Raw genomic sequence first — 15,984 nt, forward strand, 5'->3', positions numbered from 1 at the left:
ATTACATTTACACTTGACTTATTCTTCAAAAATATCTTCTTTTGTGTTCAGCAGAAGAAAGACATTCATAAAGATTTGAAATTACTTGAGGGTGAGTAAATGATGTTTTTTTTTGGGTGAACTATCCCTTTTTAGCTTTGCCAAATGTGCAGTTTATTTAGTGAATTAATGTAACACAGTAATGTGCATTTAAATATGTGCATAACTGACCATAACACATTTGTGAGTATTTACAAACTGGTTGTGTATAGCACTTACATTAAAGTTTTACTGTTCAGTGAACATTAAAAGACTCGCCAGATGATGCTTTGAGAACAGAAATGACTGTTACATTTCATTTATTTATATGGACAAAAAAAGCAAACATCACCACCATGAAACAGAAGTGATTCATACAAATGGTTTATGTTTGTTCATTATTACACATACAAAAAAATGTTACTTTTAAACAAGCACTCATTTCAGAAAATCCAGTGGACGGTGACACGTTCGTGTTGCTTCATTTTGAACGCAACTTCTTCAGTGACATCAGTAAAGCGTGTAAGAGCGGCTGTGGGGTTCTGGCCTCTTTGGGTCTAAATGCTGAAAGGCATACCGTGGCAAACGAGACACGTTTTGAAGCTGGTCAGAATGCCGTTGTCTTGATGCATTGGGCAGAGATGAATCCTAAAAATATGATTAAAAGTCATTCAAAGTTGTTAAAAATGTTGAGCTGACTCAAACCATCCAAGATAAACAGGCATGAAGCCATGTTATCTACAGTTTTTCCTACACTAGCACGTGTATGCAAATGTGATATTAGAAGACTGCATGGAAACAAACATTACTGATTTGACACACAAAATTTCCAATGCATTTGCAAAACAAACATGACTACGTGTTTCACCGCAAAATTTTGAGTCCTTGGCCATTCAAACGAAGACAGTCAGATTTCTAAATAAGATCAGATTTTTTTTTTTCTTTCAGAGTTTCCCAAGAAAACTACATTTTGTTTCCTATCTGTTGACTGACTGTAAAGTAAACTTGATATAGATTATCTGATTTGCATGATGCCTGAAACATGATAGCAGAAAAAGCAGGTACATTATGAAACAGACATTAACAGTAAGATGAAATATATATTAATCAACAACACTACTGTTTGCATATAAAGCGATACTGAAATGCCATTAATAATTAAAGTGACAACTATAAATATGCAGTAGTCGCTATGGTTGCTTAACAGTTAAACACCTGGCCTGTGCTCTTCTATAATGTCTCACCAGTTTATTGTCAAACCAGGATGAGAATGAGCCTCTCGTGGCCGCTGGTTTTGTCACGGAGCCCCGCAGGTCCAGACTGCTCATCTGAGAGCCAGAGTTCAGCGTGGGATTGGACCACCCCGACAAACAGTGCTGTAAAATACATATGTGCATGTTTTTAGCTTTTGAGAATAAAATGGTTAGCAGATGTTCACAATCATCATAATGATGTATAGTCATTATGATACAAAAAATGTGAATTATCCATTAACAAAGCTGAGGAGCACATTATTGGCCAATGGCAATAATCCCCAAAACCAAATATCACTCATATAATAGGTCTCTCTCCGTCTCTCTCTCATATATATATATATATATATATATATATATATATATATATATATATATATATATATATATATATATATATATATAGGGTCAAAATTGTGAAATTGGTTGCACATGCTTCTGAAATTTAATCTGCGCGACCTCAAAATATATTTGAGTGCAAATTATTGTTGAGGTGCAACCTGTTTTCATTTCTTTACAAAATGTTGGCCAATTACTGCACAGTATGTGCCTGCTGTCAGCTGATACAGTGACTGGTCCACCGTTCTATCACATAACCAATTAAACTTCATCTTTACGTTCTTAACTTAAAAGCAGATTTTAGGTTGGTTAATATTAGCCATCAATCACTCCCTTTCACTGCGCTCTGTTGTCACGTGAAGGGAAGCTAACTAGCACGCAAAATGTAAAGAGCTAAAGAGAGAGGATGAAAAGAACCAGCACTTGACTTAACTTCCTAGTTAACTACTTCACTAAAACGCTCCCATGTGGTACTTTACTTTCCTTTCTTTTGTTTTTTATTCTCCTTTTTGAAATATCTCTTGGATCTGTTTTGCCTCCATTGCTGCTTAAAGGATGAGTTCACTTCAGAATTCAAATTTCCTAATAATTTACTCACCCCCATGTCATCCAAGATGTTTATGTCTTTCTTTCTTCAGTTGTAAGAAATTAATGATGAAAACATTCCAGGATTATTCTCTTTATAGTGGACTTCAATTGGCCCCAAACGATTGAAGGTCAAAATGTCAGTTTCAGTGCAGCTTCAAAGGGCTTTAAACAATACCAGACGAGGAATAAGGGTCTTATCTAGTGAAATGATCGGTCATTGTCTAAAAAAAAAAAATTAAAATGTATATGCATTATAAACAAATGATTGCCTTGTAAGTGCTTCCGCCAGACCACCTCAAAAAGCTTATGCTGTATGTCCTACATCTTCCCTATTCAACTTACGGATTGCTTAATTGCAACTGAAGAAAGACAGACATAAATATCTTGGATGACACGGGGATGAGTAAATTACCAGGAAATTTGAATTCTGAAGTGAACTAATCCTTTTTAGACCCCACAACTGCGTAGCTTAAGGACATTAAGCAATTTATTGTAGGTTTTTTCCTTTGTGTTTTAATAATCATAAATAATGGTCACTAGGAGACGCTCAAGGCATGTGATCCTTGATTGGATTAGCTCACTTTCAAATGAAAATCAGCCCAAGCTTTCCTCACCCTCAAGCCATCCTTTCTTCTTTCTGATGAACACAATCTGAGAAATATTAATATCCTGACGCTTCTGAGCTTTATAATTGCAGTGAACTGGACCAACGAGTAGAGCTGAACAAAGTGCTTCCATCCACATAAATATGTGCTCCACACGGCTCCAGAGGGTTAATAAAGGCCTTCTGAAGCAAAGCAATGCTTTTTTGTAAAAAAAATAAATAAATCCATATTTAACAAGTTATGATGTAAAATATCTAGCTCCCGCCAGACCGCCTTCCGTATTCAAGTTATGAAGAAAGTGTAAACTGGCGTTGCATCAGTTACACTTTTCCCATAAGTTGTTGTGTAGGAAGGTGTAGGAAGTAGCGTAAGCTTTGTGAACTGCAAGAGTTTTACACTTTCTTCGTGCGTTAATATCATTGGTCCCGTTCACTGCTATTATAAGGCGTCAGAATATTTATTAGTATTTCTCCGATTATGTTCATCAGAAGGAAGAAAGTCATATACACCTAGGATGTCTTGAGGGTGAGTAAAGCTTGGGTTCATTTTCATTTCAAAGTGAACTAATCCTTTAAGAGATATATGTTGTTGTTGTTGAAACCGAAAGTAAAAATGTTCATTGTGTTTTATCACAAAATGACAGTTCTTTATTAAAATCATATTTTATATATATATATATATATATATACACATACATATTTTATATATATATATATATATATATATATATATATATATATATACAGTATATATATAAAATATGCTGATTTCCCATTATGAAACTCACTGAGGGCAAACTCAGACTATCAGAGGAATCAAAACTGCAGCGACGATGGGCTTTGTATCGGTGTGCTGGCAGCAGTGTTGAGCGAGGAATACTGACCCTGAAACAAAAGCAGAGAGATGGTCAGACAGTCACTCATTCACAGGGTTATATGACTCAAGTCTTGGAAACGGCAGTAACGTCTGAGCTGTAATGTCTACAGATCCACTGAACTGTTTTATATTCAACTGACACACAATTCTGTCGAACATGGTTTTTTGAGAGTCTTTGTCTGGAATTCAGATCCAATAATTTAATCAAAAAATAAATAGATAAATAATAAAAAAATAAGTTTGTTTGTTTGTTTCTTTATGATTTAACGGCATGCCATTTCAAGTTTAATCATTAAAATAAACATTTTGTTTGAAATGGTATAAACAACATTCCTTACAAACATATTTCTAAAGGAAATGCCATATGCATTTTTCTCTTTCATCATCTTCAAACATCTTAATTTGTCATTGACACTTTAAAGCAATTCAATTAAACCACTATTGACTATTCTAAACTATTTTAGATTTTTACCATTCAAAAGTTTGGGGGTGGAAGGATTTTGTAATGTTTTTGAAAAAAGTCTCTTCTGCTCATCAAGGCTGCATTTATTTGATACAATAAAAACAGTAATATTGTGATTTATTATTACAATTTAAAATAACTGTTTTTTATTTGAATAACTTAAAATATAATTTATTTCTGTGATGCAAAGCTGAATTTTCTTCATCATTACTCCAGTCTTCAGTGTCACATGATTCATTCTGATATGCTGATTTGCTGCTCAAGAAACATATCTGATTATCATCAGTGTTAAAGACAGTCATATTTCTGTGGAAACCGAATTTTTTCTGGATTCTTTGATGTATAGAACGTTTATTTGATACACGCATTTATTTGATATTGAAATCTTTTGTAACATTATAAATGTCTTTACTGTCACTTTTGATCAGATTAATGCATCCTTGCTGAATAACGATATCAATTTTTAACTACAGCGTATTAATAAGTAGGCACACACAAAACCGTTTATGAATTTTTGCTGTATTCACCTGATTAAAGCAGGCTCTTTTTCAGTATGAGGGTGTTCAGATTTAGGCATCTTACACACTGGACAGGCGGCCTGTGCGTCCAGCGGAACCGCAAACAGTCGACTGTTTATTCTGTAGCAGAACGTGCCTGTGGGCCGAAGGCCAAATGGAGAGACTTCAGTTTTCTGGACAAAGTGATGTTATGCAAACACAAATCAGCAGATCTCTTACACTGATGTGTGTCTGCAGGTGGCTGCGGCTCTTCGCCATCAAGTGTGGAAGATGCAAGATCAGCAACAGATGGAAATCTGTGAAGAAAACAAAACAGCATTTGCATGATCAAAACATCTTTTGACATGGAGGCCTTGTGAAGCATCTCAAAATTAAGCACAAGATTTCTTGATAGAAGAGTCATGATAGAATTATGCAAGAAAAAAAGCCATGTTCAACGTGGTTTAAGACATCTAAAGGAATGGTGAAGGTAACCAGCATATTGTCTAACAGATGACACAATCCGAAGTTTTACAGAGAGAGACCGACCCATATAACAAGTTGTGGACGCACTCGTCTCGGTTGACCTGACGGAAGCTGCGGAGCTCGCTAAAGAACTGCTCCGAACGATCAGCAAGAGAGCTCTCAGCGTCCAGCAGGCCTACAAACAAATCAAAACGTTCCCTTCGCTGGTTTCCAAACAGCACCTGCACTGAAAACTGTTTTGAAACTTGAAAGTAATTATTTATACATTATCCAAATAACTTACCTGCTATCCAATCATAGCCCAGTAAAGGCTGTATGTGTCTCTCTGGTACAGTATCCTCCAGCCCATCAGTCGTTGCGCTGTCAGTCTCTCTCTGCAGTCCCAAGAAAGGGAGAAAAAACAGAAAACCATATACTTCTGCTACTCTTGAAATGAAAACACTCTGGCTGAACTGTAACAGGTGGGGATTTCTTTCTTCGTAGGTGCTTTTTCACATTTTCACTTCTTTGGAAATCAATATAAACCGCCAGATCTCCATTAGATTAACTATTTTTTCCCCTCTCTGCTGTAGCCTGGTTACGTGGCGCCATCTGGCTTCGTCAGCTGACCAGCCCAGCAGTCTAAAAGGATTAGTTCACTTTCATATTAAAATTCCCTGATAATTTACTCACCCTCATGTCATCCAAGATGTATGTGTCTCTTTCTTCAGTCGAAAAGAAATTAAGGTTTTTGATGAAAACATTCCAGGATTTTTCTCCATATAGTGGACTTCAATGGCCTCCAAACAGTTGAAGGTCAAAATTACAGTTTCAGTGCAGCTTCAAAGCATTCTACACGATCCCAGATGAGAAATAAGGGTCTTATCTAGTCATTTTCTAAAAAAAAATTACAATTTTATACATTTTAACCACAAATGCTCATCTTGAACTAGCTCTCTTCTTCTCTATTAGAATTCTGGCAGTGTAGACACTGCTAAGAGTATTACTGCCCTCCACAGGTCAAAGTTTGAACTAATTGTTATATACTTGCACTAGCATATTTTATATGACAATTAGTTCAAACTTTGGAGGGCAGTAATACACTTAGCATTGTCTACACTGCCGGAATTCTAATAGAGAAGAAGAAGAGAGCTACCCTGCGTCCCAGTGTCCATACCATCCATCCTAAATAGTATGTGAGATTAAAATAAGTGTGTCCCAAAGCATAGTATGTTGAAGAGTGTGCCAAAAGTCCCCGGATGGTCTACTATTTCCGGTAGATTTTCGATACAGTGCACACTATAAAGGCTAATATTGCCCACAACCCATTGTGCATTGGGCAAGGATTCAGTTCAGAACTACAAACACGAGTAAAAAGTGTTAAAAAACTACAAAACATGGCGGATATGCACGATCGACGCTGAGAGGTTTGAGTGACTAATAATCAGTTCAACCTGATAGAAAATAATTATTTAATGTTATCTGTGTTATTTTTCATCTGTGGACTTTTATAAAGATCCGATTGGCCATTAACTTTTAAATGCATCATTATGCATTAACATGAGGAGAGTTGATGAAAGACTCGCGACTACAGATGAACGAGCTGCATTTCTCTCCGATACGCTAGGAAATTAGCTAAATGAAATGTGGAGGATGTAAGACGATTGACAGGCCAGTTTACGGTGACAGGATGCGACAGAGAGAAAAGACGCAATTGTATGACGTGATAGTATGTCCCAAAGCTTGTCTACTCTTTTGCTACACACTCAAAAGTAAGTACTTTTTCTTCACAAAAAGAGTACATACTTTTAGGGAGTAGTATAAGTAGGCGAATTCGGACGCAGCACTAGTTCAAGATGAACATTTATGGTTAAAACGTATAAAATTAGTAGAAAATGAGCGATGGTTTCTCTAGATAAGACCCTTATTTCTCATATGGGATCGTGTAAAGCTTTGAAGCTGCACTGAAACTGTAATTTTGACCTTCAACCGTTTGGGCTCCATTGAAGTCCACTATATGGAGAAAAATACAGTAATGTTTTCATCAAAAACCTCAATTTATTTTCGACTGAAGAAAGAAAGACATGAACATCTTGGATGACATGAGGGTGAGTAAATTATCAGGAAATTTTCATTTTAAAGTGAACTAATCCTTTAAAATGTGAATGTGTCAATGTTGAAGTAGGCTACACACACCTGGTCACTATCCGCTGTGAGAGGAGCAGATTTGGGCAGCATGAGCCTCACAGATCTGCTCCGTCCCTTCCAGCGTCTGTTGTCCGAGTCTTGCAGGAGTGTGCTGTATTTGGTCACTTCTGAACTTGGCTTGTGTTTGGGTTTATGTTGGTCTGGTGTGGGGTCTTCACAATGTTCAGAAACTTGTTCATCTTAAGATACAAAGACAGCTAATTTTAACAAACACACATTTTAATATGTGACAGGAATGAAAAGACATACTGAAAGACAGATAAGAAGATAAACAATAGACATAAACACGACGTATTTAAAAAATACTTAAATATATTATTTACTGCTTCCATACACACTTTAAACTGAGCCCATAAGTTGTAAACAACACCTCGCCGTGTATTGAACATATCTTAAAAGACATCATGTTTCAAAGGGATACGAAGTTTATTATTCTGACCGGATATTTTGATGGTTTTCAGTGCTGTTGGTGAAGAAGGCAACGGCTCTGCTCCGTTTCTCTCCGTTAAAAAGACACTCCCGACGGTAAACGCTTTGTATTCAGAGCGGTGACTTTTATCTTTCTCCTCCGGCCACGAGAGAGTCAGTTGATGCAGTTTTTCGCTTTGTTTCTTGAGGTTCTTCAGTAAATCTTTGTTCTGCTTTCGCAAAGCGTCGATCTGCTCGAGCGCGGCCATTCCGTCGCCATAGCAACGGGTTAAAAACCCCAGCGCGCGAATCAGGCGTGGAACAAATTAAACACACACCATTGGGCACGTTTACATCGTCGGTAACTAAATATTAGTTTATTTAAGCATGTTGTGTGAAATATGATTAAAATAAAATAATAAGAGATTCTAAACGTCCCCCACAAGCGTAAAACGGTCAAACTCAAACAGTACACGGAAAACAGTGATTGGCTCCGGACATTTCCCACAATGCAACTGTGTGACCACTGGGCTTATTTAAAGAGACAAGCACATCTATCTATCTATCTATCTATCTATCTATCTATCTATCTATCTATCTATCTATCTATCTATCTATCTATCTATCTATCTATCTAGTCTGTCTATTGCTATATCTATCTATCTATCTATCCATCTTGTTTGTCTATCTTATCTATCTATCTATCTATCTATCTTGTTTGTCTCTCTTTCTATCTATCTATCTATCTATCGAGTCTGTCTATTGCTCTATCTATCTATCTATCTATCTATCTATCTATCTATCTATCTATCTATCTAGTCTGTCTATCGATCTATCTTATCTATCTATTTATCTATCTAGTCTGTCTATTGCTCTATCTATCTATCTATCTATCTAGTCTGTCTATTGCTCTATCTATCTATCTATCTAGTCTGTCTATTGCTCTATCTATCTATCTATCTATCTATCTATCTATCTTGTCTGTCTTGTCTATCTATCTCTATCTATCTATCTATCTAGTCTGTCTATTGCTCTATCTATCTATCTATCTATCTTGTTTGTCTGTCTATCTTATCTATCTATCTATCTATCTATCTATCGAGTCTGTCTATTGCTCTATCTATCTATCTATCTATCTATCTATCTATCTATCTATCTAGTCTGTCTATTGCTCTATCTTATCTATCTATCTATCTATCTATCTAGTCTGTCTATTGCTCTATCTATCTATCTATCTATCTAGTCTGTCTATCGCTCTATCTTATCTATCTATCTATCTATCTATCATCTATCTATCTAGTCTGTCTATTGCTCTATCTATCTATCTAGTCTGTCTATCGCTCTATCTATCTATCTTGTTTGTTTCTCTCTATCTTTCTATCTATCTAGTCTGTCTATCTATCTATCTGTCTGTCTATCTTGTTTGTCTCTCTATCTTGTCTCTCTATCTATCTATCTATCTATCTATCTAAAAATGTTATTAGATTTTTATATTTTTTTCTCATCTGTTTGAAAAATGCTGGTCATTTTATTTTGCAAGTGCCACAAAGAAAGAAAAAGTATATACATTCAATGATTTTTGTTATTTTTATTAAGTTTCTATTATTTTTTTTTAAATGCATTTTGGGGGTAAAAGGTCAGCAACAGTACATGATTTTATAATACTTTTTTATTGAGATTCATTTAAATAAATCCTCTTTTTTACACCAAAGTCAAGAGAAAATTTGAGCCTACATTTGACCTACTATATTCATTTTTGCATAACACCCCAGTACGCTTAAAATCTTTCATATATTACTTCATATTTATTTGTACATTAGTTTAATCACCTTATATTTTGATTCTTAAGTGCTCAGCTTCACTCTCAGTGCTGTCCAGACATAATGGCAGTAATCAAAGCACAGCATGTGACCGTGAGCGAGGACAGTAATGATATGGACATGGCCCTGCAGCGCAGTGCAGACTAGTGTAGGCGCATTAGCTCTCCATATTCAGAGCACGTATCTAATGTGTTCAGAGCTGTCCAGGCAAGTGCAATGTCATTAGACTGACCACTGCACTGTTGTGTTGCATCCCATTAACGTTAAACGGTGCTGGTCATGGAGTCAGGTCACCTCTAACCATCCCTATAATTTCTCGCTTCACAGTTTGTGCTGTGGACAATTAATGCATGCTGCTTGAATACTTCATAGCTCATTAATGAGGGATCATTTATCACGCTACAGGAAGAAAAACAAACATGTGGACAAGATGTAAATAGTGGAATAGATCAAAATAGGTTGCAGTAACAAACAGAGCATTTTGGGCCTAAGAAAACATATCAGTTTAACTAATCAAATGCACGACCTAATGTGAAATAAAGTCTGTTATTTGCGTGTGTATTTGAGATATTCCAACAGAGGGCAGCATTTGGCAAATTAGACAAGTAAGTAAATGTCATGGTGAATGCCTGGATTTCTGTAGGCCTATGACAGGCTAAAATCTTAACTGTTAACGGCATGCTCAAATGTTTAATATGAATTTAAATGCATAACATTTAAACAGAATAAGAATATTTAGCATGAAAATGTGAACTTGTAAGTGAAAAAGTCGAATGGTCAAATGGATAAGATCAGCAGAGGCGGTTGCTGTATAGAACAGGTATCCTGATATTGAACAGGCTGTGAATGCACTGATAAAAGAGCACTTTTGGGTCGATTGTTTCTGCAGTGTGCCAGATAGAGGGTGGATGTTATTAAGATAAGACGGATTAGTCGGGTAGATGGAAAAGTCTTGAGCCAAGTGCTGTTGAATATAACAAGAACACACTGGATGACAAGCTCAGGGCAACAAGGTCTAACGGTTCACTTTATGAACTGCTGTTTTGGCATTATCAAAATAATTTCAATGCAGTATAACACAACAGTAAAGTGGCTGTAATGATGCTAAAGAAAAATCCACAACATGCATTTTCTGGAGAGGGGTCAACCTCTACACAAGGGAATTCATGCACTTCCTCGCATTGCCTTGGAAACATGGGCAGTAATAACAGGTTAGCGGGCGCCTAAAGTACAGCATAATTATTTTGTTGTGCATGTGATTAAAAGTGCTACTGCAAGGCACTTTTGGGAAGTGCGGCTTAGTGGTTAAAGATCCTGGCTAATAACCCGAATGTTGTGGGTTTAGACCCTGAAACCTTGAGCAAAGCTCTTTGTTGTACTAGGAGATTTGGAGTCACTTTGGATCAGAAAGAGTCTATTAAATGGCAAAACGCTTCTGAGAGAAATTTTCTGTGGTATATTACTACACTCAGAAAAAAGGTTCCTGTATAGAACCTTATGGTTCTTGACTCAGTTTTAAAGAACGCTTTATGCCACAAAGGTCCTATATAAGGAGAAATGTCAAAAATGATTGTGTAATACTTTCATGTTTAATAGGTTCTATCAGCATCAGAAATAAGCAACAGCAGCAGCAATAAGGCCGTGTGTCCACCAGAGCGTTTTTCCCAGCTGCTAGTGTACTTTTTCAATTGTTTTCAATGGGAACGCCGCGTTTTTTAAACGGCAGGAGTGTAACGAGGCGCTGAGCGTCTTTTTCACGCTCAAGCGCTGAGAGCTCGGTGTTTTTCACTGGTCGCCTCGAGTTGAAGAATGTTCAACTTTGAGTAAAACGCTGCGCTCATCACTGTCCCTTTTAGCCAGCCGTCCAATCAGAATGGAGGAGGGGCGGGACAAATACAACACCGACCAACTGTCACAACATTCTTGCTGTACAGCGACATCAACAAACAGAGAACGAAACAAAATGGATGAGAAATTAATATTGCTGGTCTCCGAACATACATAGCAAGTAATTCTAGATTGTGTGGACATTTTTAGTCTGAAACAAATTACCTGCAAAATCAGTTATAAGTAACAGTGCCATAGATATTCCGTATCATAGCAACAAAACGTCTCAACGGGAAAAAACGCTGCGCTGCAGAAGCGCTCTCAAGCGCTCACAGATAGGCGTTTTAAGCAGAGCGCCTAGCGTTTTCAGCTGGCTAAAAACGCTTTGGTGGACACACGGCCTAACATCAGCAGCAGCAATAACAGCAGCAGTAGCAATAAGGAACAGCATCAGCAATAACAACAGCAGCAGCAGCAGCAATAAGGAACAGCATCAGCAACAGCAACAACATCAGCATCATCAATAAGCAACAGCAGCAGCAACAATAACCAACAGCAGCAGCAATAAGCAACAGCAGCAGCAATAACATCAGCAGCAGCAGCAGCAATAAGCAACAGCATCAACAACAGCAATAACATCAGCATCAGCAATAAGCAACAGCAGCAGCAATAACATCAGCATCAGCAATAAGCAACAGCAGCAGCAACAATAACCAACAGCAGCAGCAATAAGGCACAGCAGCAGCAATAACATCAGCAGCAGCAATAAGCAACAGCAGCAGCAATAAGCAGCAGCAGCAATAAGGAACAGCAGCAGCAACAATAACTAACAGCAGCAGCAATAAGGAACAGCAGAAGCAATAACAGCAGCAACAACTACCAACACCTGTTTTATGTAACAGGTGGTTGAAAAAGCTGAAAAATAAGAGGATTTGATGATGTCAGCCAAAAAAGTTAATTAATTCTGATGAAACATTACAAAGTCAAACTTTTTTCATTGAAATAATGTACACCAATAAAAATATCTACAATCTGATCAAGAATATGAATTAAGAAAGTAAGAAAGGTCAATTTTTATTTGATTCTTGTTCTTCACAGTATTTTGACCACTTAGTTTACAGAGCTTAACCAATAGGATTAGATTTAAGACCAAGGCTAGTTTAATTCCTGGTTATTCATGAGCTAATTGGCCGAACAAAAAGTTACATTCTGATTACAGGGTGTACTGTGACTGATGGCCTCTTGCCGTCTCGTTTTGCACCTTCTGTTCCTTGTCTGATGATTTAAATTCAAGCAGTAAATCTCCTGAAGGGAACATAGCAGTCAGTCAGGAATGGAATGAGAGTGTGATGGAGAGCAGGTCACCACACCATGACCAAGGCACATGAATCTGCCAAGAGCTGCTTGCACAAAAGATGGACATCTTCAGCATTCGTGTCGCTCAACACCAGCGTGTAATTCCTTATCTTAACTCAAGTCATCATAGTAAATCGTATTGAAAAATCAAATACGTTTTTTTGTCTAAATCCAGTTTAGTTTATGGTGTCTTTCTATGAAGTTGTTTGCCAATGTCTATTTATCAATACATGTATTAATTTTCATTTTTTACATTTAATACATAATTGAATGCAGTTACTAAAACAGGCAAAAAGTGATACAAATATATATACATCTAAAATTAACACTTGCTAAGTGCCAAATGCAAGTAAAAATCGCAAGTTGGCTGGTAACATTTTTATGAATTCTTCTAACAATGCAATTGTAACACAGTTTGTAGATACGGGAAGAAGAAGGCAGGAACCGGCGGACGTTAAACAAAACTTTAATTCAAAATAAACCAATACAAAACGAAAGTAATGCCGACAGACCCTCGCGGACGTCTGCCGGCCACACAAACATAATAAAACATAAAATAAAGTCTTTCATGTGTTTTTGCTCTTGAACAGATATATTCAAACACAATTATGTCAAAATGCCGTCTTGGCAAGTATCCTCGTAAACATAGTCAGTTATGTCTTAAGTGAACGTAAACAGTTGAGAAAGAAAACACATTATGCATTATATCTTAAAGTGACAGCAGCCTAATATTCCTGCTGCTGTCTGTGTTTTTAATGTTAATTAAACAACAAAAGACAAAGAATCACTCTGCTCTAGATGGAATAACTTTTGGAACTTTAATAAGGATTAATGAATCTATGTTTCATGGCTGGTAAAAATTATTTATGGCCAGTAAATTTTCTTTAAGGGATAGTTTACCCAAAAATGTTGTCATCACTTACTCTCAAGTTGTTACAAACCTGTACGAGATTTTTTGTTCTGAAGAAGATATTTTAAAGAATATTGGTAATCAAACAGTTGACGTAGCCATTGATGTCCATATTAGGAAAAAAATACAATGGAAGTCAATGGGGCCCGTCTACTGTCTGGTTACCAACATTCTTCAAAATATCTTCTTTTGTGTTCAGAAGAAAGAAACTCACACAGGTTTAGAACAACTTGAGGGTGAGTAAGTGATGACAAAATTTTCAGTTTTTGGGTAAACTATCATTGGCAGGTGTCGAAAAAAGTTAGTTTTAGGTCCTACACACAAACTCAAGGTTTGTTGAGTTAAAATAGCGTAATGTGCAAAATTTCAGGCAAACTGTTTGATATAACATTCATTCAGACAAGTTATGTTCCAATTTAATACTTAATGTTAGGAGTTAGCTACATGAATGATATCTCAAATCATGAGAAGAGCTGTACATTTACTTTTCTAAGCAATCAGACTTTTTATTTTTCACCTGGCGGATGATAAAATGCATGAAAACTCCTTAAAGTTAAATTGAAACCATATTACATAATCACCTAGCAACCATCCACAACACCCTAGCAACCAAATAGCAATGCCCCAGCAACCCCCCATAACATCCTAGACGCTCATGAGTTTTCCAATCACGCACCACTCACATTTTCTCTGGAAAATGTCAAAATCCAGTTTGATTGTCGCCATTTAAAGAGCATTTGCCTGAGTGTTGACATTAATACATGCTGCTGCGCAGCCCTGATTTCCTGGAACCAAGATGCATGCTTATTAAACGTAAATTCAGCAGATTTTCCAAGCTGTATCATTCACCGTTGCACTTTAATCTTATGTAGCACACTGAACTCTCTTATTAAAATAAAACCTCTCCTGCATAGAGGCTTTAATGTGAAGTCGTGCTTCTACCTCTGAGTTTTAGCTGATTCGTGAACCTGCGGCCTCTAATGTGACACGAAGCAAAGATGAATGCTCTTGGTCTCAGATGTCTGCTTGCACTTATTACTGGCTTCATGGCTTGTCATTTGAATGCTCAGGCACCTGGAGGCAGACTGAGGACTCGGCTCTTCTTGGCAAAACGTGTCTAATTGTGTACCAGTGCAGGGAGAACAAATTCAGTCATTAGAGATTTATTTGCCATGCTGTGTAGGACCGGGGATTGAGTTCGCTCAGGTAAATACTTCACTGTCTCAATGATTAGGAACAAAGAAAAAAACAAGCTTTGAAAGCTTTTTAATTAAGCTGTTAAGGCAGAACTCGTATCTTAAAAGAGCAGCTTAGCTGATATTTGCTAAAAGCCCATTATTTAAATGAGGTTTCTGCTGATGAACTAATATTTATTGCAATGATATTTGGTTCTCTGAGTAATACTTGTTCTTTTATGAGTTCTGTTGTTAAATATTACAATAATACATATAAAATATTTTTAATTACTGTGACCTATTATATAAGTTTTTATTGCTTTTTATTAATATTATTTAAGGAGTTGTTGTAGCAAACTTATGTTCAGATTTGCACCATTCTGGTGTGTAATGGCCACTTTTCACAATCTAATCAATCAATGCATTAATTCAAGTCCCGTCCCACTTTTTTTCCTACTGAATGTGTCGTTTCATTTAAAAAATGCATCATATTGTGGATGGTAATTCACATTGATTTTAAGTGTTTAAATTCTGTACCATATTTCTGTCCATATTTTTAGAGGGTCAAGCACGTAGTCGCTACAGCGGTGAAAAGTACAAAATCGCTCATAACTGCTAAAATTTTGCCGAAATTTTCGTGTGTTTTGGATTTTTTGAAAAACCTACTTTTGCGAACAAGTCCTTGGTTTTTGGCCCGATCTGAACCAAACCAGTGCAGCAAGATTCTCTGGAGTCTGATTGTCAATAACTATCAAAAAAAGGTTGAATTTTCGATTCACGATCCCTAAAAAGTTAAAAGTGGGAGGAGCCACTTTTACTAAAATGGCTATAACTCGTGAACGGAATGAGATATTTTCACCAAACTCAGCGCACCTATGTAACCGCTCATTCTGTGGTCATGTGAAAAAGGACATGACGACTGGTCACTTGGTGGCGCTATAACAGAAAAAACATGAACGTGGCTAAAACTACTTCACCGTTAGCCTGAATGACTTGACAATTGGCATGCAGGGTCTTTGTCCAACGTGCCATGATTGTCTATGAGGACACTGATGTATCTCAAAAAACATGTCTGCCATTGGCCAATGAATTTAGAGTAGCTATCAGACAAGCTTAACGGAGGCCAATCGGAATGAAACTCTCTGGGGCTGTTTGACTGTGAGAAATTTGAAAGAA

General features: G+C 36.8%; 1 protein-coding gene across 1 annotated transcript; it reads right to left on the reverse strand.

The window, feature by feature from the left end:
- Window positions 1-304: 304 nt before the first annotated feature.
- Window positions 305-8,227, reverse strand: LOC125256233 (migration and invasion inhibitory protein). Its single transcript, XM_048172053.1, has 9 exons — window positions 7,752-8,227; window positions 7,301-7,491; window positions 5,409-5,499; window positions 5,189-5,300; window positions 4,880-4,956; window positions 4,670-4,796; window positions 3,591-3,687; window positions 1,263-1,394; window positions 305-666 (listed from the first exon to the last, which is right to left on the reverse strand). Exons 1-9 carry the CDS (start codon window positions 7,987-7,989, stop codon window positions 529-531), a joined length of 1,203 nt encoding a protein of 400 aa, XP_048028010.1. The 5' UTR covers window positions 7,990-8,227; the 3' UTR covers window positions 305-528.
- Between the last annotated feature and the right edge of the window lie 7,757 nt (window positions 8,228-15,984).

Source organism: Megalobrama amblycephala, linkage group LG21 (assembly GCF_018812025.1).
Source record: "Megalobrama amblycephala isolate DHTTF-2021 linkage group LG21, ASM1881202v1, whole genome shotgun sequence".
NCBI lineage: Eukaryota > Metazoa > Chordata > Actinopteri > Cypriniformes > Xenocyprididae > Megalobrama > Megalobrama amblycephala.